At 40.4% G+C, this 23,001-nt stretch overlaps 1 protein-coding gene across 1 annotated transcript in view; it reads left to right on the top strand.

Moving 5' to 3' along the window:
* LOC132829204 (semaphorin-4E-like) overlaps window positions 1-12,871 on the top strand; it is a 78,235-nt gene extending 65,364 nt beyond the window's left edge. Inside the window, exons 11-14 of the mRNA XM_060846573.1 lie at window positions 297-412; window positions 499-665; window positions 838-890; window positions 12,078-12,871. Of these exons, the coding sequence (XP_060702556.1) occupies window positions 297-412; window positions 499-665; window positions 838-890; window positions 12,078-12,871 (1,130 nt within the window). The remainder of the gene's footprint in view (window positions 1-296; window positions 413-498; window positions 666-837; window positions 891-12,077) is intronic.
* Window positions 12,872-23,001: the final 10,130 nt, after the last annotated feature.

The following is a 23,001-nucleotide window of genomic DNA, read 5'->3' as shown; positions in this document are numbered from 1 at the left end:
GAATTGGGGTTAATACTCAGCATCATTTCATGTAGATCCTTTATAACAAGAAGAAAGAAGAAAGTTTCACCCCATGAAATGGACCAAACCCAAGACTAGACAGTGGCTTCCTAATGCATTACATTCTAATTCCTCCTCGTTGTAGTTTTAAACAATTTCCATATTTGTATCAGTAGGGTGAATTAATTGGTTTCTGGAAAAAATACGTGAGAATTCATAATTGTATATCTTGCACAATATTGTTGTTTTGATTTTCATAAAACTGTTGATCAAAAAGTTAATATACTCTTTTTCAGACAGTGGATACCTGCATAAGACACTCAGTTTGAAGACAGAAACATTTATTATTGAGCAGGTGCAGCTGTTTATTTCTGCAGAACCAGTTGAAAACCTACAGCTTTCTTCGCAAAGGGTAAAACAAGTGATTTTTTTTCACTTTTAACATGCATTTCTTTTATATATTTCATCAATTTTGTAATTATATTTTTTCTCTGATAGGGTCAGTTATACATTGGATCTCCATCACAAGTTGTACAAGTGCCTGTGGCAGTTTGCACACAGTATGTTAATTGTTGGGACTGTGTGCTGGCAAGAGACCCTTACTGTGCATGGGACAAAAATACAAGGCATTGTATTGACATTTCAAAGAAAAAAACTGGTGTTCTGTAAGTAAACTATGCAATAATATGAGTATCTATAAGGCTAAAGTTTAAATGTATCATGCTAATTTGGCCAGGACAGTTTGCTGCACAATTTTGATTCATTTACCTAAGATATATTTGCACCAACAAATAATAGTCTATGGTCCATTTTAATGTTTACGTTTACATTCCTTAGGAACTTAATTCAAAATATAGAGAACGGAGATCCTTCAGAATGTTCCACCCATGGTATGATTTCCTTATTTACAGTTTCAGTAATGGGTTGTGATCTTCTCGTTTCCTTCAAAAATGTAATGTTTTGATATATTGTGCTGCTTATTTCATAATGCTGTGCCTTTGGTGATCATAAATTCCTGTATACAGAATAACAGATGGTAATTGAATTCCATAGATTTCTAATCATCCAAAGACATCAGATGAGCGAGGTGCTAATGGGAGAAAAGGTCCTGTAACTGTCTGTACACTGTGTGTATTCGACAAAATAATGGGACTGAAGGCAGACAAGTCACTAAGGCTTAATGACTTGTATCCAAGAGTTTAAAGGAAGTGACTGGAGATATAGTGAAGACATTAGTTGAAATATTCCAGACTCACTGGATTCCTGAAGGATTTTAACAGATTGGAAAACTAATGTGATGCCCTGTTCAAGTTGAGAGGGAGACAGCAAGAAACTGTAGGCCAGTTTGCCTAAAGTGTAAAATGAGAAATGCCACTTCATTATTAAGGAATAGTAGGATGTTTAGAAAGGGTAAACACAAACAGAGAGCACATGCTTTTGTGTAAGGCGAAATCACATTTGATAAAATTTGCTAGAGTTCTTTGAGGATACAAAGAAGAGATTTTTTAAAATTTGATTTGTTTTGATTTATTGTAGTCACACGGGGCTAGGTACAGTGAAAAGCTTTGTTTTGCAAGCAGTACAGGCAGATCACAGCAAGCAAGGACATAGCAATCAAGGGCGCTTAGACAGAGTGAGGCATACAGAGTTACACTGTACAGGAGGTGCACAAAGAAAGATCAACATTATTTCAAGTTAAAGAGTTTGTTCTGTAGTCTAATAAACAGCAGAGAAGAAGCTGTTCCTGAACCTATTGGTGCTTAAATTCAAACTTCTGTATCTTTTGCCTGATGGAAAAGGTTGTAGGAGAGCATTACCAGGTTGGAAGGGGTCTTTGATGATGTTCACAGCCTTTCTACGACAATGAGAAGTGTAAATGGAGTCAATGGATGGGAGGTTGGTTTCCGTGATGTTCTGGGTTATGCACACAATCTTCTGTATGGTGATCCTAAGCAGAGCAGTTACCGTACAATGCCACTATGCACCTGGATAGTATGCTTTCTACAGTGCATCTGTAGAATTAGGTGGTGAGGGTCCTTATGGACATGCTGAATTTCCTAAGCCACCTGAGGAAGAAAAGACATTGTCCCTTTTTCACCTCAATGAAGGATGATCCCGTCTCCACTTTAAAGCTGCTCGTTCAGATGACTAAAGGTTTTATTTTTCAGCAAATTTCTGCATTCATTCAATGCTCTTTTCTTTGTTACTGTCTCTTTCTGAGGTCCTAACTCAACTCTCATCCTTTTTTTCATTGATATTTTTATTAGAAATTTAACATTTTTACAAGTTTACAAAAATAAACAAAACTCTCAAATACAAACATTAATATACAATTAAATCAAATATACAATAGCCAAAATTTAACAAAAAAAAACAAGAAAGATTACAACTAACCAGAGTGTATATTTAAGTCTCTGACATGCTCGGAATGTGTTAACATCAACTATAATAAAACCCGTATTCATGCGGGATTCCTCTCCTAAGGGGCCCCAGACCAGCCAGGTCTGTCATCTCAATTAAATAAAGGCCCTTGTTAGGATAGCCGAAATATCAGTATTTATGTAATTCAAGAAGGGCTGCCATATTTTATAAAATAATTCAGACTTTCGGTGCACCATATTTGTAAGGAAGTCAAGGGGAATACATTCCATAATTAATCTGTGCCAATTTGAAAGTCCAGGGGGGCCCTCAGCCACCCAGTTCACCAAAATATTTTTCCTTGCACAGAAAGAGAGAATAGAAAACAGTCTCTTCCCGTACATGTCCAGGGAGGGAAAGTTCGAAAAGCCCAAAAGGAGAGATACAGGGTCCACTTTAATTTCCGTTCCTAAAATTTCTGTCAGGGTACTTGCTACTTTAATCCAATATCTATGGATCTTATGACAGGTCCATAGGCAATGTACAAGAGTGCCCACCTTTATTTTACATTTGAGACACAATGGAGACACTCCTGTCTTAAATTTTGCCAATCAAACCGGTGCTATATGGGCCCTATGAAGTATCTTCAGCTGGATAGCCTGGGTTCTGTTACAGATAGTAATTCTTCTAGCGTTTTCCCAAATATCATTCCATGTTTCTATAGAGATTTCTTGTCCTAAATCCTGATCCCATGTTTTAAGCAGATTATCCATATCTCCCGATACTTCATCATGTAGTAAATGATAAATAGTACTGACGGAAGATACCCCCACTGGTCGTAGGACACGACATTCTCTATCTGATTTATAAAAACGATCTAATAATGTAGTCTTCTTTTGTATATAGTCCCGAATTTGGAAGTATCGAAAGAGGTCTCCATTAGGTAATCCGAATTTCTGATGCAGCTGTTCAAAAGACATCAGGACCCCATCTTTAAATAGGTCCCCTAGACATGAGATACCCCTGGATCTCCAGAGTTTAAAAGTGGCATCTGTAAACCCCAGTTGGAATCCCCATGCTCCCACTATCGGTGCATAGGGGAATGTTTTAGGTGAATTACCCTCAATTTGCCGCATTATATTCCAAGCCTTAATTGTGTTTAGTATTATAGGGTTTTTACAGTGATCTGTAATGATTTTCCTCTTGTCTGAAAATAAAAGGTTAATAAGTGGGTATTTTACTTGAGAGGCCTCGATATCCAACCAGATTGATTGTGGATCAGACAAGACCCAATCAGCTATGTAACTTAGTAGGGAACTTAATTGATATTTCCTGAAGTCTGGGAAGTCCAATCCTCCCCTTGCCTGTGGAAGCTGTAGCTTCTTCAGCTTAATAAGGGGCAGTCTATGATTCCAGATAAAGGAACCCAGCCAGCCATATAATTTACGTAGAGCCACCCTCGGCAGCATCACCGGAAGCATTCTCATAGGATATAGGAGACGGGGCAGGACATTCATTTTAATTAGTGCTATTCTACCCAGCCAGGAAATTGGAAGGTCTCCCCATTGCTGGAGGTCCTGCCTGATCCTTTCCAGTAAATGCACAAAATTAGCCTTATACAACTGACCAAATACTGGGGTAATAAAAATGCCTAAATATAAAAAGCCCTCCAGGGACCAACAAAAGGGAAAAAGGGATCCGTCCACTAAGTGGGGTATCATAGCAAGGCCACCCATTGGCATAGCCTCCAATTTTGAAAAATTAATTTTATAGCCTGAGAATGCACTAAATGTATTAATAACTTGGAGTAGGCGAGGTATGGACATCAAAGGATTACTGAGGAATAGAAGAACATCATCTGCATAAAGGGTAATTTTATGCTTACCTGTACCAATCCTCGGGGCCGTTATATTAGGATCAGCTCTTATAGCTTCTGCTAGTGGTTCAATTATTAGCGTAAATAACAATGGCGAGAGAGGACATCCCTGACGGCAGCCCCTACCCACACTGAAGCTATCCGAACCTAATCCATTGGTAACCACAGCTGCTTTGGGATCACTATACAATGTTGAGACCCATTTGGTAAACACCTGTCCAACACCAAACCTTTCCAATGTGTAAAACAAATATGACCATTCAACCCTGACAAATGCCTTTTCCGCATCTAATGAAACTACTACTCCTGGTATCTTTCACTGATGACAGGCTTGAATCATAGTCAAGACCCTTCTAATATTATTGGATGATCTATGGCCCTTAATAAACTCCTTTAAAATATAGGGCAGTACCCTTTCTAGCCTCAATGCTAACGTTTTAGAAAGGATTTTAAAATCTACATTTGGCAAGGATATTGGTCTGTATGACGTACAATCTTCTGGATCCTTTCCTTTTTTAAGGATAAGAGAGATATTTGCCTCTTTCAGCAAAGGCGGGAGACAGCCCTGACTATATGCATAGTTATACATGCTGCAAATGTGTTGCTGGTCAAAGCACAGCAGGCCAGGCAGCATCTCAGGAATAGAGAATTCGACGTTTCGAGCATGAGCCCTTCATCAGCATAGTTATACATGTCCATAAGTGGACCAGCCAATATTTCTGTTAAATTCTTTATAGAATTCAGCTTGAAAACCATCTGGACCCGGTGCTTTACCACTCTGAAGTTGCCTAATTGCATCAAGTATTTCTTGGACTGTTAGAGGAGCATTTAGGACAATACCTGTTCCGGAGTTAGTCCCGGAAAGGTCAATTTTTTTAAAAAATGACTGCATCCTCCTAGTCCTATCTTTATAATCCTGCAATTTATATAAGTCAGAATAAAATTCTCTAAAGATCGCATTAATCTTTTTATGATCATGAGTCAAAATACCCGTACTTTCCTTGATAAACGTAATAGTCTGAGGGGCCTTTTTTTTTCTTTGCAAGAAATGCTAAGTATCTACCCGGTTTGTCACCATATTCGTATAATCTTTGTTTTGCAAATAATATTTCCCTCTTAGCCATTTGAGTAAGCGTAGTGTTTAGAGCTGTCCTAAGAGCCGTAATCCTTTGCAATTTAATAATAGAAGGTCTATCAGTGTGTGCTGTTTCAGCTGCTTTTAACCGAGCTTCAAGCAGACGCTGTTGTTCTCCCCTCAATTTTTTCTGGGTCGCTGAGTAGGAGATGATCAAACCTCACGTGTAAGCTTTGACGGTCTCCCACATCATTGATGGGTTGCTAGCCGTACCTGAATTAATTTCTAAAAAAGCTTTAAATTCTTGAGAGAAGTACTTTACAAATTTACTATCTTTCATTAGGAAGGGGTCCATATGCCAATGCCGAGGGGATGTCCCATTGTTCCTCGCCTTAGTTTCCATATATACAGCAGCGTGGTTGGAAATTGCTATACTACCTATTTTACAGGATGATATGGAATTTTAAAAAATCGAGGGGGCAAAAAACATATCAATTCTGGTATGACATTTATGTGGATTAGAGTAGAAAGAAAAACCTCTGCCCTGTGGATGAAGACATCTCCATACATCTACCAATCCTAATGCTTTGTTCAGATCCACCAATTGTCTAGATCTGGGGGATACTCCTGCAGCACTCTTGGGAATCCTATCTATTTCCGGATCCATAATACAATTAAAGTCTCCCCCTATAATTATATGACGGGCACCAAAAGCCATCAATTTTGAAAAGGCTTCCGTTATAAATTTAAAAGGGTGTGCCGGGGGCAGTACAAATTTAAAATCCCATATTCCTCTCCATTTATAAGGGCTTTAATCAAAATATATCGTCCAGATTCGTCTTTTATCTGATCTAGGATTTTGAAAGGGAAATTCTTCCGAACAAGAATAACAACTCCCCTGCTTTTTGAGCTAAAAGAAGAAAAAAAGGCCTGATCAAATCCACCCTGTCGTAATTTCAAGTGTTCTTTATCCAGCAGGTGTGTCTCCTGTAGGAGAGCTATATCAACTCTCTCCTTCTTAAGATTTGATAATATTTTCTTCCTTTTGATTGGCGAATTACTCCCCTTGACATTCCAGGTGCACCACTTAACCGACTGGTCAACCGTAATCATCCGGGCAAATCCGAGACCCCTCGGGAGGGGAAACCCTATCCAGAACATCCCAAGCATAGAGCATATAAAATTTACAAAAATAAAGGCTCTCTAATACACTCACAACAGTATAATAAAAAAACTATTTCTAAATAATAAAAAAAAAAGTTTTTAAGTGGAGAATTTCCCCCTTGTTCCCAGGGGGTGTCACTTCCTTTCCAAAAGTCCATCATATCCTCTCCCAACCAATGTCCCACCCTTGACCCAGGCACTCTCAATAAAATGAGGAGAATTCAAATATAATACAAAGCTAGAGTTAACAGTGAGCACCCTATCCCCACCCACACCAACACCTGGATATATTTGGTAATGTTAATACCATATATAAACATATAACTATAAAATTACAACCTCAACAAATAATAATTAAATATAATAATACAAAATAACCAGGGAGAAACAACCTCACTCCTAAAGACAGAGGTAAAATAGAATAAGATAACCACCTCCCCCCACTAACATTAACCAAACCCCCCGGCTTATATATATATATAAAATATATACATACATACATACATACACACATATACATACATACCCACACCTATACATAAAACAATAAAAGAAAACAACCCCAAGCGGGGGGGAAGAAAATCAAATCCCTCTCCCCACCCCCCATGATAATATTAAACAGTAAGGTAAGAAAAATGAAAAAAAAAGGGGGGGTATAAACCAAAGCAGGGGGAAAGGCAAACCAACATCCATTATCTCTTACAGTTTATCTAAGAGAGTCCAAGAATTCCTTAGCCTTTTCTGGTGATCCGAAGTTATACACGGATCCTTCATGGTTAAAGTGTAGCATCGCTGGGTAGCGTAAGGAGTACTGAATATTTAAGTCCCTTAAACGCTTCTTCGCCTCGTCGAATGCCTTCCTCTTTCGGACTAGAACTGGGGAACTGTCCTGGAATAGCATGATCTTGGATCCTTTATAGATCATAGCTTGGGGGTCTTTTCCAAGATTTCTAGAAGCTTCTAGGAGTATTTGCCTCTCTTTATAACTCTGCAGCCAGAACAGGACCGGGCGTGGGCGCTGGTTTTTGAGCCGGGCCCACGTATTGCGACCCGTTAGGCCCATTCCACCCGTACCTGGCCTGATCCAGCCTCCAGCTTCAAAGGTTGTGGCAGCCACTGTTCGAGGAATGCTGCAAGCTGGCCTTCCTCTTCCCGCTCGGGAAGGCCCAGCAAACGAATATTTTTTCGGCGACCTCAATTATCAAGGTCGTCGATATAATTCTCTAAGGTCCGGACTTGCTGTTCGAGAGTCCGGACCCGATCCACGGCTGATTGCGCGGTAGTTTCGGAGGTCGTGGCCTTTAACTCCGCCCCTCCGACTCGGCGCTCGATTTCCTGGATGTCTTGGTCGTGCTTCTGCAGCGCGGCCGAGAGTCCCATCGATTTCGCGATTCTTCGATAAAAGCGTCGATCTTCTCATCCAGTTTGGAGATCGTTTCTACAAGGCTTGTTAGTGTAGGTAAGTCCCCCAGGGCGGCTGTGGACGCCTCAGCTGCAGCTGGAGAGGATGGGGGAGGGGTTCCTGCTTGCTGAGAGCTGTGGGCTTTCTTCCCTTTAGTCATTTTTCCTAAAGATTAGATTATTTAAATTTAATACTAAACAACTAATTACATTAAATAAAAGCTATTTTAGATGATTTAGTGAGTGTGGTGGGGGTGGGTGACCCACTTTGCCCAAGTCTTGGGAGGAGCACTGTAGATTCAGACTTGCTGGGTCGCCGCCATCTTGGATCCCCCCAAAGAAGAGATTTGATAAAAGAGCATCGGTAGATGTGTATTTGGATTCTCAGAAGGCATTCAATAAGGTGTCATATGAAAAGTTGTTACAAAATAGATGGTATGGTGGCTTAGTGGTTAACACTGCTGCCTCACAGCACCAAGGACCCAGGGTTTAATTCCAGCCTTGGGTGACGGTGTAGGGTTTGCAAATTCTCCCCATGTCAGTGTGGGTTTCCTCCGGGTCCTTTGGTTTCCCCCCACAGTTCAAAGATGTGCAGGTCAGGTCGATTGACCGTGTTAAATGGCCACATAGTGTCCAGGGATATGAGGTTAGGTGAATTAGCCATGATGATGTGGGATTAGAGTTTGGGTAGTGGGACAGGATCAAAGTTGGATGCACTTCAGGAGTTTGATGTAGACTCAGTGGACTGAATGGCTTCTTTTAAAAAGAAAGGATCTCACTCTAACACTAGAAAGATGTAACAAGTGGAATGCCACAAGGATCAGTCATAGAGTCATAAAGCACAAAACAAACCCTTCAGTCCAGTTCATCCATACCGACCACATTTCCCAACCTGAACTAGTCCAACTTGCCTGCATTTGACCAATACCCCTCTGAACCTTTTTGATTTGTGTATCTAACTAAAATGTCTTTTAAATGTTATATCTGTACTTGCATCTACCACTTCGCCTGGCTGTTCATTCTACATAAGAACCATCCTCTTGTGGAAAAAGTTGCTCCTCATTTACAACCTTTGAAGGAATTAATTTCCCCTCATTGGCTTTAAATCTGCTACCCTTATCTTAGAACTATGATCTTTCATTTTAGATTGCCCCACAAGAGGAAACATCCTGACTACTAATAGTTTGTCAATCCCCTTTTGCACCTTATAAATCTCAATTAGATCTTCTCTCTAAATCTAGAGAGTAGTGCGCTCTTGTCAGTAGCAGTCAAAATTCCTAATGTAGTTCCTTAACCAATAGACCATTGCAAAATCGGAAGCTGATCTTTGACAGGAGAATCGATGCCTGGAGAATTAACCTTAAACTACACATTTGTCCCCTCTGCTGGATAGTGGAGACATTGCACTAAATCAGAAGTGCCTACAACAATTTATGATAAAGTAGTGCACATAAAACAAGTGCAAATCCAAAGGTGTGCAGCTCAGGTGAATTGGCCATGCTCAATTGCCCATTGTGTTGGATGATTTTGTCAGGAATAAAAATAGAATAGGGGAATGGGTCTAAGGTGGGTTAGTCTTCGGAGGGTTGATGTGGACTAGTTGGGCTGAAGGGCCTCTTTCCATACTGATAGGAATTTAATCTAATATTGATAAATGTCTCAAAATATTTTGCATGCTGTAATTAAGAAAAGATACAAGGCCAGTCAAAGAGATATGAAGGAGAGTGATCAAATGTTTAACAAAAAGGTTTTACCAAGAACCATGAAAGTGGAATAGAGTTTGAGAGGCAGTATTTAAAAAGGTTAGTTCTGGAGTGTGGGTCAAGGCAAATGAAAGCATCCCTCAGCGTTGGGGATGGCTTTGGATGAGAGGAGGTGAAAGATAGGATCTTTACTTCTGCCAGTTATATGGCTTGCTGTGACTGCATTGCTGAAATTTGGGACTTCTTTTTAAGTCAACAAACCTACAGCATATGTTTAATCTGTGGCTGAGTTTAAATCTGGGCATTTTGTATGCTGATTATCTATGTCATCATAACTTATTCTGTGCAGTATGGCATTTGTCAAGGTTGTGATAATGATGCTACTTTGAGTTTAATAAATGCTGGTCTTTAAACACTGGTTAGAGGCAAAAAGATTGCAGATGCTGGAATCCAAATAGACAGGCAGGAGGCTGGAAGAACACAGCAGGCCAGGCAGCATCAGGAGGTGGAGAAGTCGGCGTTTTGAGTGTAACTTCAGGACTGGGGGTGAGCTTGGGGGGAGCTACAGTTAAAGGGACCGGCGGGGGTAGGGTGGTGAAGTGGGGATAGGTGAAGACGGTAGAGGGAAAGTTATGGTTGGTCAGTTGGAAAAATGAATCCAGTTGGTGGCAGGGAGTGGTGGAAGAGAGGGGGAGGGACTGTAAGGGAGTCAGGGGATGAGAAGAGAGGTTATTTGAAATTGGACAACTCTATGTTGAGTCCTTTGGGCTATAGGCTCCCAGGCAGAAGATGAGGTGTTGTTCCTCCAATTTGTGCAGTGGTTCGTTGTGGCAATGGAGGATGCCAAGGATGGTCATGTCGGAAAGAGAGTGAGAAGAGGAATTAAAATGGAATTAAAAGGTCTGGTCAGCCCTTGCTGGCCCAGCTGTGGTGCTCAGTGAACTGTTTCATGAGTTTACATTCAGTCTCCCCGATGTAGAGAAGACCACACCAGGAGCACCTGATGCAGTGAACGAGGTTGGAAGAAAGGCAGGTCTACCTGTCTCATCTGAACTGCCCATTTCAATTCCTCCAACCACTCCCTTTCCGACATGGCCATCCTTGGCCTCCTCCATTGCCAAAATGAACCACAGTGCAAATTGGAGGAACAACACCTCATCTTCCACCTGGGCAGCCTACAGCCTGGAGGACTCAACATTGAGCTCTCCAATTTCAAATAACCTCCCTCCCCAGCCCCTCCCCCTCCCTTCTACTGCTCCCTGCCACCAACCAAATTAATTGTTTCCACTGACCAAGCAGGTTATTGGACTGTTTCTATTGATGAAGGGGTTATCAAGAATGATGAAACGGGTTATGCCAAGTCTTTTTGAAACATAGAAGATCCTGAGGGGACTTGACAAAGGAAATGTTGAAAAGATTTTCCACTAATGGGGGACTCTTGAAGTAGAGGACATAGTTACTGAATAAGGGACACTTGTTTTAAAACCAAAGACAAAGGAATTTCTTTTCTGAGTAATGAATATCTAGAATTCTGAACCCCCAGAGAGTTGTAGCTGGACCACTGAAAGTAGTTTAAAGCGGAGGTGGATAGATTTTTGAAATATCGGGGAGCTGAGGGCTATGATGAACTGGTAAGAAAGAGGAGTTGAGGCTTGGAGCAGGTCAGGCATGATGTTATAGATTGTTGGGGCAGTCTTAAGAAGCTGAATTATCTATTCCTGTGCTAATAAGAGTAAGGCAGTATGTGAATGAGATTAAATATATTGTACAATTTCACCACTAACTGGAAATAAATTCATCAGTAAGTCTGCAAGCAGTTGTCAGACATGTGAGTGAATAAATGAATTATTTGCAGAATGAACAGTATCATTTAGCTGTACAACTTTTTAAGCTGTTTTTCTGACTGACTTAGATATATTTCTAATTATTTTATTGCTTCTTGGGATTATTCAATTTGGAGAAAGTGAGGACTGCAGATGCTGGAGTACCAGAGTTGAAAAATGTGATGCTGGAAAAACACAGCATGCCAGGCAGCATTGGAGGAGCAGGAGAATCAATGTTTTGGATTCCTGAAGAAGGGCTTATGCCCGAAACATCGATTCTCCTACTCCTCGGATGCTGCCTGGCCTGCTGTGTTTTTCCAGCACTACATAGTGCATTTGAAACAATCCCAAATTGAACAAAGCTGTAGAAACTGAATTGCCAACTTCTTAAGCCTAATATAAAGTTGAAATTGTATGAATAGCTTCACAACCATTGGACTAGGAAAAGAGAATTGGACGTGTGTCCTCCTGCAGATTGTCAATTAGCGGCCCTTCACTGGGAAGAATATCTATGCTGCATGCAGTGGTCCAATGGCCTTATAACGCTCACCAGTTGAAAAAGAGATTTGGCAAATGCCTGTTAAAATGTACAGTAGTCTTCAATATTTTTAAAAATCTAAGCATTTCAACAGTGATATTATTTTTATTGTTAACACGTACTGCTTTTATTTGTTCAGAAGAATTGAAAACAGAAATCCGAAACATTATTCCTGGAAACAATCTGGTGCTGGATTGCTGGTCGACATCTAACTTGGCTCACATTCAATGGTTACGAAATGCTAGTGTGATTCCAGCAACAAATACAAAATATCTCTACTTCACTGGTGGGCTATTAATATTTAATGTTTCTGCAGCAGATGAAGGACAATATGATTGCAGATCTGTTGAGACAATGGCTGGGAAATCATTTGGGCAAGTCACAGCAAGATACCTCCTCCATTCTGTGCACAGATCTCACATGGGTCAACAACCAATTCCAACTGAAGCACTTACTGATGAGAAACCTGCAATTTCCATTGTGCCAATCTCTGCAGGCAATACTGTTCGCGTGGGTAACTTATCTATGACACGGAGTTACCTTCAGACTGAATTTACATTAAAGGGTTTCCTGGTACTTTTTGTCATGATGTTCATACTTCTCCTAGCATGGAATCTTTATAAAGGTCATATGCCCTTGCCTTTCCGTCCATCAAGGAATGGAAATACAAGAAGAATGCCAACAGCCCTTCCTAACAACTCAGTGCAACAATTAGAAGAGAAACCACCATCACCTAAGCCCCCTCAATTAGAAGCTGCAGTCAGCAATGTTGACCTCCCACTTACTGCTGTTGTGAGTGAAGGTACAGTTGAGAAGAACAGCAATAATAACTCCATACCACTAGAAAATGCTAACTCCAGCTCTGCAAGGCCACTGTATGTCCTTGATGAGTTAGAATATATTGATGCGGATCACACTGAATCAAAAGCATAAGGCAAGGATATTAATGGTTCAAGAAATCTCAAGGTGTGAATTGCTGTGTGAGAAGTACCAGGCAATGCTGTCGGATCATTTTTAACTCTCCTATCCTTTACATCGCCTTTGGCAACCTATGCACATCCTTTTGAAAGGAGCAACTTTATCTGGACTAGTGTTAATGTGAGAAAAGAAAATACGTTCAACAACAGATCATAGACTTAGAGATCTTACAAAAGATATGGAATTCTACTTTACATCATTTTACTCTTAAAAATCTACAATTTTCAAATACTAAAACATTATATTGAAAAGGTACTATAAGGTTAACTCAGTGGTCCAGCACTCCCAGCAAGGAAACCATAATTAAATGCACTATGGATTGGTAATAAGAATACAATTTCCAACTCTCTGACTCACATTCTGTGTAGCTATCCTCTGGGAGCATGGATTCGCTGAATTTTCCCATCACTGTTCTAAAAGGATCACATGATACCTATGCTGCTGTGATTCAGTCTTACTCTGTTTTTGTTTAATTTGTTTTCTCCCCTATTGTTATGGCATACTTGTATTACTGATATTAACAGTCATATTATCAAATCCACAGTGACCACACATTTGTTGAGCTTTATACTGTTGTGAATGGCTTTGGTGAAAACCATTGTAATGTAAAACATAATGATTTTTATTCCCCCCCGCCCCCGTTCCTAGTACTATAATTCTCAAGTCCAGTAAGCCTCTATATATTCCAGCTTTATCATTGCATTCCTCAAACCTTTCTAACATCTAATTTTTTCTTGAACATATTTATATTATTTACGTCAAAATCTTTCTTGTTATCCTGTTTTAAAATTGTTACATTTTAGTTTAAATTATTTTCCTAATTTCTGTATTTTTTGATACCCTCTGAAGCTAAACAGTCACTGTGGCCCTGCAGTCTAAAACCAAGAAAGGATCTTTATGGGTCCCAGAGTAACCCCAAAATACTCTTGAGCAATCACAATAGCTTAGTTAGTCAGCATTTAGCTGAGTTGTACAGGGTAGAATGAACACACATGGTTATTAAGTAAGTCCAGTATCAGGCTGATTGGGATTTCATGTGGTAAGTAATGAAATTATGCTCATGCACATAATACAGCTTGACAAGGATACAGATGAGAGATTGGAACGTTACCCCCAAAGTGTTCAGAAAATAAAAGCAACCAAAGAAAACACCATACATTTGATGTGGAGGAGCTGGTTTTGGACTTGGGTGGACAAAGTTAAAAATCACACAACACCAGGTTATAGTCCAACAGGCTTACTTGAAAGCACTAGCTTTCAAATAAACCTGTTGCACTATAACCTGGTGTTGTGTGATTTTTAACTTTGAACACCATATATTTGAACACACCACTCAATTTAACACAAACTATGAAAGCATAGTGAAGAGATTAAATAGTATCCAATGACCTCCTTTAACTCTGACCTTACTGATCAGCTATTTTCGCACTTATCAGGATAGGCTTTGGCATTACTGAAATTACAGATAAACCATATCCAGAATAACCACAAGTGTATCATATTTGTAAAGTCACCTTGCAAATCACTTTATTTACACAGCAATAACATTGGCATGATTTGAACAGTGGTGGCCTAAACTGCAGGGGTCAGTCTGCAAAATTAATAATTTTGTTTTGTGAAAAGTTCAAAGGTGTCAAATATTTAGAGCAATTTTAAATCTTTCGCCGCATGAACTAATAAGCCTAATGTTTTTAGTAAAACCAGGAATAATAATATTTGGTTTTAAAAGTTTCCCTTTGTTTTTGTTCGAAAAAGAGAAACAAAATGCCCAAGAATCTTGATTGAGTAGCTTGTTGATTCAATCTGGTAGATTGTCCATTGACCCTGTCTGACACTCGTTCTTTTTTAACGGCTGAAGACAAATCTATAATTTCGCCATCTCAGTTGGAGATAGCCACAGTCATACTCAGCATTCAATGTGTTGAGCACTGAGGTTATCTTTGAGACTTGTAGAAATGATAAAAACAGCTAGAGTTTCCTTGCCTGACCTGTCATGTAATTGTTGTGTGCTGGGAAGTGATATCCTAACACAACCCATTGGATTCTGCTGCCTCAGCTGAAACAGGATGAATGGGAATGCCGTTGAGGTACGAGAAAAGTATTGTGGAAGTACAACATAAATCGTTACTTCAAAAGGGGGGAGTTGATTTTCAAGATTAAGAGTTGGAGGATAGGAATTGGAGAACAAGAAAATGTTGGCAGTGTGATTTAAAAGATTCATGGCTGATTGAATATAGAACAAAGCCTTGTCCCTGAACTGAGCAGCTTTCTTAATTTTAGTAAACATCAGACTTTTAAAAATTGTCCATCAATCCAAAATCTTAAACATCTTCCTAGGCAGATCATTTAGTGCTACCTACATCCTAAATCACATGGCCCATTCACATATCATCCCTAGGCGCAGTGACCAACATGGCTCCCTATCCTTCATTTTTAAATTCTTATCTTTGTTTTTAATCCCATTATTGACTCACCCGTCCAACTCTGTAACTTCATCTTACAAAACTCCAATATATCCGCAATCTTCCAAATCTCATGCTTTCTGATTTTAATTATTACATCATTGGTGACCATGCCTTCTGTTGCCAAAGCCCTGAGCTCAGAAATTTCCTCCCTAAATCTCTTTGAACATGCCCTCTCCTTAAAGAGCCAAATTCCATGAAACCTATCTCTTGTCTAAGCTTTTTATGGATCACCTCTTTATAGCTTGTATGGCTTAGTAACGAATTTTTTTTGGTAATAACACTTGTTAAGTACCTAATTTACAATGTAAAAGGCTTCATGTAAACTCAAGTAGTTGTTGTTACATGATCTACAGTACTGTTTTGACAGTATACTGAAGTATTTTTTAAATGCAGATTTCCTTCACTTTTATTTCTAGTGAAGGAAAACTGGTTTGTGTCACTAAATCTGTATTTTTTATGCATACTTTAGCTGATGTTTGTAGCACTCTTTATAGTGAACTTGCACCTGACTACTCAAATTCTTTATTGTACAGGCAAATTTATATTTTTGTACTTGATTATTTTTGTTTTCTGGCTGCTTTATTTGCTTGTGTGTTATACATACATTTTTGTAAGTGATCACTTTTTCAGCACATATTCATCCCTGTTTCATATAAAACCACGACAGCACAATGCTTGGTATTTACTCCTCTTAGATTGTTTTTAAAAGGGCGAAAATTGTATCTCCCATTGAAAAGTTATGACCCAAGAGATCTCTGAAACGCTATTGTTGACTTGGATAATTCTACAACCTGACCTGTATGTTTTTTGATCGTATTAATACACCTGGGGAACTGCTAGTTACCTCATTACCACACCCCTCCACCATCCCTACTGTTACTCTAAGTTTTTTGCTCCATATTTCTAACTTTATGGCTTCCTCTTTATGGTTCTCTGGGTCACAGGATGCTGATAGAACTGAGGTTCATTTCATTTTTAAGAAATTTATTTGCTCTACAATAAGAGAAAAATCATAGCATCATCAGCATTCTTGATGTCTTCAGAAAGGAATTACCTAAATCGAGCTTTCTGATCCGATGGGATATTTGCCCTTCTCTACATGTACTCACTTACTGGCTACAGTGGCAGAGTTGAATTCAGGAACTTTGCATTAATATTATTAGCGTGACCCACTGATCAGCATTCTCAGAGCCATGCTGAGGTATCATCGTGAATGGCTTATAAGAGTGATAATTTGGCCCTCAACAAACATCTTGTGTGAATGTTTCCCTTTGCTTACTGTTTCCTTCCTTTCTGGACTGGAGAGGGAAAATGTAGAATGCTGATCTACTGTGGGGCATAATGCACTATCTTAATAGTTCAGAATATTATAAGTGGATGGTATTTTGTAGCAAATACTGCACAGACCAGGCTGAAGGAGTTTGTGCTGCAAGCAGGAATCAGGAGGTATAGTCTGCCAAAAAGCTGGGAGAATGAGAAAAAGAATTATTACAATATACTAGTTAAATCAGAAGGTGTATCTTATTTTAGAACGGGCTTTGCAATGCAAAATGTAAAATCTCACTTTTTTGCCATGACTATAATCCTAACACTTAGAAATTTAAAAAAAAACTAAATTTCTCTCTGTTTTCAAGCCAATAAAAAATTACCCCTTCAGAAATACCTTGCTTTAGAAACATTAAAGGAGGCATTTCAAATGCATCTTGTTGGACTGGATTGTGTTAAGTGATAATTTTTCATCAGATTACTGCAGCGATCAACAATACTAATAGACATCAATGGGATCACTTATCCACACCATTATTTATTTGAGGAAAGTTTTCTTTTGGCTAGAAATGGATGAGACCAGAAGATCCATCAAGTTTCCCATGTACCTTGAATGAGCTGGTCACAACCAGACCTGTAATTGATCTCTCTATCACATGGTCAGGGAAATCTCAAGGGTGAGGGGAAAAAATGAGATGGTGGTCCTGTTCATTATCCTTGATTTTTGATTTTCTGGCAGTGGGTGATGGACAAGATTGAGGTTCAGGTTTGCTGTGATGGCCTCAACAATCAAAAAGCCAAAACATTGAAAATTCCCATCAGAGAAATAACTACTTTGAAGTGCCGAAATGGACTGATGCTTGTGGAACTGTATCCCAGTATTGAGTTATTTTGTTCAGAATAGCAGAAGGGGAATCTAGGTGGGAAGAGGGTAAGTCAGCTTTAATGTAATACCAAAAATGAAACTGGTATCAAAAAAGGATTTGATTTTAGGCACAAGCTACCAAGAAGTAGTCACATTTGGAGTATCAGCTTTGTGATTCTTGTTGCATTTTATTGACTCTGTTCAACTCTGACTTACGACACGGACCCTTTCTGCATTGACATCTCTGAAAGGTTGTTCATTCTGTTTTGTAAAAGCTGTCAAAATCTTAGTGATTGTGTCAGGTAAGTGTGTTTTCAATGTGCAACCAGCAAATATTTTGTTTTAAATGATTTTTTTTGTTAAAATCAGCAAAGAGGTGGCTGCCTTTTTAAAAGTATAGTAACAACCTAATGCCAAACAAAGTTAAAGTGGAATTGTAGGTATGTGCGGAGATAGTGGAGACTCTGCATTAATTTTGATAATTTACATGTAATGTTGCTGGAGATAAGCTGTGGCCCTTGATTATTAAACAGCATATGTTTCTTCCATCAAATACTATCAAATGCAATTTACTAATCTAGTATTGATTTAAAAACAGCGTATTTTTCTTTTAGATGTTACCAAACTCTTGGAACATTCTTGTATAGAAATTGTGATTAAATGGGATTTTAAAGCTTCTCCAGGTGTTGCTTTTTTTTTGTGTCGCTTTTTCAGTAACTGAATGGGAACTACATAAATGACCCTATCCACTCAGTTGTTTTCTACCTAGGCAGACTTATCTATCTATGGTTATCACTTTACAGTCACATAGATGGGTTAACTCCAGGAAAGGTAAGAGAGGTAGGCAGCTAGTCTTTTGTGACTATACCCATTTCAAGCAAGTATGCTGTTTTGGAAAATGTAAAAGGGTATGGATTCTCAGGGAAACGTAGCACGAACAGCCAAGTTTCTGGTATTAAGACTGGCTTTAATGCAACAAGGGTACATCAGGTTCCAAGAGATCAATTGTTTTAGGGGATTCTCTAGTCCAAGGTATAGACAGACATTTCTGTGGCCAGCCACGAAAAATCAGAATGGTGTGTTGCCTCCCTGGTGCCAGGATCAAGGATGTCTCAGAGGGTGCAGAATGTTCTCACGGGGAGAGGGACCAGCAAGAGGTAATTGTCCACATTGGAACCAATGAGATAGGAAGGAAAAAATGTTGAGATTTTGAAGGGAGATTACAGAGAGTTAGGCAGGAATTTAAAAAGGAGGTCCTCAAGAATAGTAATATCTGGATTACTCCCAGTGCTATGAGCTAGTGAGGGCAGGAATATGAGGATACAGCAGATGAATGCATGGCTGAGGAGCTGGTGTATAGAAGAAGGGTTCATATTTTTGGATGATTGGAATCTCTTTCAGGGTAGAAATGATCTATACAAGAAGGACGGATTGCACCTAAATTGAAAAGGGACTAAGACACTGGCAGGGAAATTTGCTGGAGCGGCTCAGGAGGATTTAAACTAGTAAGGTGGGGGTGTGGGACCCAGGGAAATAGTGAGGAAAGAGGTCAATCTGGGACTGATACAGTTGAAACCAGAAGCGAGTCGAACAGTCAGGGCAGACAGAGACAAGGTAGGACTAATAAATTTATTTCAATGCAAGGGGCCTAACAGGGAAGGCAGATGAACTCAGGACATGGTTAGGAACATGGGACTGGGATATCATAGCAATTACAGAAACGTGGCTCAGGGATGGACAGGACTGGCAGCTTAATGTTTCAGGATACAAATGCAACAAGAAGGATAGAAAAGGAGGCAAGAGAGGAGGGGGAGTGGCGTTTTTAATAAGGGATAGCATTACAGCTGTGCTGAGGGAAGTTATTTGGGTGCAACTGAGAAATAAGAAAGGGATGATCACCTTATTGGGATTGTATTATAGATCTCCTAATAGTCAGAGGGAAATTGAGAGCAAATTTGTAAGGAGATCTCAGCTATCTGTAAGAATAATAGGGTGATTATGGTAGGGGATTTTAACTTCCCAAACATTGACTGGGACTGTCATAGTGTTAAGGGTTTAGATGGAGAGGAATTTAAGTGTGTACAAGAAAATTTTCTGACTCAGTACGTGGATGTACCTACTAGAGAAGGTGCAAAACTTGACCGACTCTTGGGAAGTAAGGCAGGGCAGGTGACTGAGTTGTCAGTGGAGGAGCACTTTGGGGCCAGCGACCGTAATTCTATTAGATTTAAAATAGTGATGGAAAAAGACCAGTTCTAAAAGTTGAAGTTCTAAATATGGTATTAGGTAAGAACTTTCGAAAGCTAATTGGGGCAGATGTTCGCAGGTAAAGGTACAGCTGGGAAATGGGAAGCCTTCAGAAATGAGATAACGAGAATCCAGAGAAAGTATATTCCTGTTAGGGTGAAAGTAAAGGCTGGTAGGTATGTGGAATGCTGGATGACTAAAGAAATTGAGGGTTTGGTCAGAAAAAGAAGGAAGCATATGTAAGGTATAGACAGCATAGATCGAGTGAATCCTTAGAAGAGTTTAAAGGCAGTAGGAATATACTTAAGAGGGACATCAGCAGGGCAAAAAGGAGACATGAGATAGCTTTGGCAAATACAGTTAAGGAGAATCCAAAGGGATTTTACCAATACGTTAAGGACAAAAGAGTAACTAGGGAGAGAATAGGGCACCTCAAAGGTCAGCAAGGCGGCCTTTGTGTGGAGCCACAGAAAAGGGGGGGAGATACTAAACGAGTATTTTGTATCGGTATTTACTGTGGAAAAGGATTTGGAAGATATAGACTGTCAGGAAATAGATGGTGACACATTGAAAAATGTCCACATTACAGAGGAGGAAGTGCTGGGTGTCTTGAAACACATAAAAGTGGATAAATCCCAGGACCTGACCAGGTGTACCGTAGAACTCTATGGGAAGTTAGACAAGTGATTGCTGGGCCTCTTGCTGAGATATTTGTATCATCGATAGTCACAGCTGAGATGCCAGAAGACTGGAGGTTGGCCACTGTTTAAGATGGGTAATAAGGACAAGCCAGGGAACTATAGACCAGTGAGCCTGGCATTGGTGGTGGGCAGGTTGTTGGAGGGAATCCTGAGGAACAGGATGTACAAGTATTTGGAAAGGCAAGGTACTGATTAGGGATAGTCAAGATGGCTTTGTGTGTAGGAAATCATGTCTCACAAACGCTCCGGTTTCCTCCCACAGTCCAAAGATGTGCAGGTCAGGTGAATTGGCCACGCTAAATTGCCCCATAGGTCAATTAGTCAGAGGGGAATGGGGCTAGGTGGGTTACTCTTCGGAGGGTCGGTGTGGACTGGTTGGGCTGAAGGGCCTGTTTTCACACTGTAGGGAATCTAATCTAAACTTAAGATTGAGTTTTTTGAGGAAGTAACAAAGAGGATTGATGAGGGCAGAGCGGTAATGTGATCTATATGGATTTCAGTAAGGCGTTCGACAAGGTTCCCCATGGGAGATTGATTAGCAAGGTTAGATCTCACAGAATATAGGGAGAACTAGCCATTTTTGGTACAGAATTGGCTCAAAGGTAGAAGATAGAGGATGGTGGTGAATGGTAATTTTTCAGACTGGAGGCTTGTGACCAGTGGAGTACCACAAGGATCAGTGCTGGGTCCTCTACTTTAAATGATTTGGATGGGAGCATAAGAGGGACAGTTAGTAAGTTTGCAGATGATACCAAAATTGGAGTTGTAGTAGTTGGCGAAGAGGGTTACCTCAGATTACAACAGGATCTTGACCAGATGGGCCAATAGGCTGAGAAGTGGTAAATGGAGTTTAATTCAGTTCAATACAAGGTGCTACATTTTGGGAAAGCAAATCTCAGCAGGACTTATACACTTAATGGTAAGGTCCTAAGAAGTGTTTCTGAACAAATTCACCTTGGAGTGCAGGTTCACAGCTCCTTTGAAAGTGGAGTCGCAGGTAGATAGGATAGTGAAGAAGGTGTTTGGTATGCTTTCCTTTATTGGTCAGAGCATTGAGTACAGGAATTGGGAGATCATGTTGCAGCGGTACAGGACATTTGTTAGGCCACTGTTGGAATATTGTGTGCAATTTTGGTCTCCTTCATATCAGAAAGATGTTGTGAAACTTGAAAGGGTTCAGAAAATATTTACAAGGATGTTGCCAGGATTGGAGGATTTGAGCTATAGGGAGAGGCTGAACAGGCTGGGGCTGTTTTCCCTGTAGCGTCGGAGGCTGAGGGGTGACCTTATAGTGGTTTACAAAATGATGAGAGGCATGGATAGGATAAATAGAGAAAGTCTTTTCCCTGGTATCGGGGAGTCCAGAACTAAAGGGCATAGGTTTAGGGTGAGAGGGGAAAGATATAAAAGAGACCTAAGGGGCAACCTTTTCACACAGAGGGTGGTACGTGTATGGAATAAGCTGCCAGAGGAAGTGGTGGAGGCTGGTACAATTGCAACATTTAAGAGGCATTTGGATGGGTATATGAATAGGAGGGGTTTGGAGGAATATGCGCCGGGGGCTGGCAGGTGGGACTAGATTGGGTTAGGTTATCTGGTTGGCATGGACAGGTTGGACCGAACGGTCTGTTTCCATGCTGTACATCTCTATGACTCTATGACTTTGTTAAGACAGCAAATTTTATTTATTTCACAGATCTGCGACAATAGTTGTAACAAGTACTCCCAAGATGAGGTTTTTCCTAAAGCCACTTGTAGATGTGATATTGAGGTCCATGGTTTTCAGTCTATGCTTTGCACAGCAGTATGGGCACAATAGTTTATCAGTAAGTCCTGTCCCCTTTAGTCCAAGAACTCCCCACCTACGTTCGGGACACCACCCACGCCCTCCACCTCCTCCAGGATTTTCGCTTCCCCGGTCCCCAACGCCTTATTTTCACTATGGACATCCAGTCCCTGTACACCTCCATCCCCCATCACGAAGGACTCAAAGCCCTCCGCTTCTTCCTTTCCCGCCGCACCAACCAGTACCCTTCCACTGACACCCTCCTTCGACTGACTGAACTGGTCCTCACCCTGAATAACTTCTCTTTTCAATCCTCCCACTTCCTCCAAACTAAAGGAGTTGCCATGGGCACCCGCATGGGCCCCAGCTATGCCTGCCTCTTCGTAGGATATGTGGAACAGTCCATCTTCCGCAACTACACTGGCACCACCCCCCACCTTTTTCTCTGCTACATCGATGACTGTATCGGCGCTGCCTCGTGCTCCCACGAGGAGGTTGAACAGTTCATCAACTTTACTAACACCTTCCATCCCGACCTGAAATTCACCTGGACTGTCTCAGACTCCTCCCTCCCCTTCCTAGACCTTTCCATCTCTATCTCGGGCACCCGACTCAACACAGACATCTACTACAAATCAACTGACTCCCACAGCTACCTGGACTACACCTCCTCCCACCCTGCCCCCTGCAAAAACTCCATCCCATATTCCCAATTCCTTCGTCTCCGCCGCATCTGCTCCCAGGAGGACCAGTTC

Source organism: Hemiscyllium ocellatum, chromosome 28, assembly GCF_020745735.1.
Source record: "Hemiscyllium ocellatum isolate sHemOce1 chromosome 28, sHemOce1.pat.X.cur, whole genome shotgun sequence".
In the NCBI taxonomy this organism is placed as follows: domain Eukaryota; kingdom Metazoa; phylum Chordata; class Chondrichthyes; order Orectolobiformes; family Hemiscylliidae; genus Hemiscyllium; species Hemiscyllium ocellatum.
The sequence above is the reverse complement of the archived record's forward strand: the minus strand, read 5'-3'. Positions and strand labels throughout refer to the sequence as shown.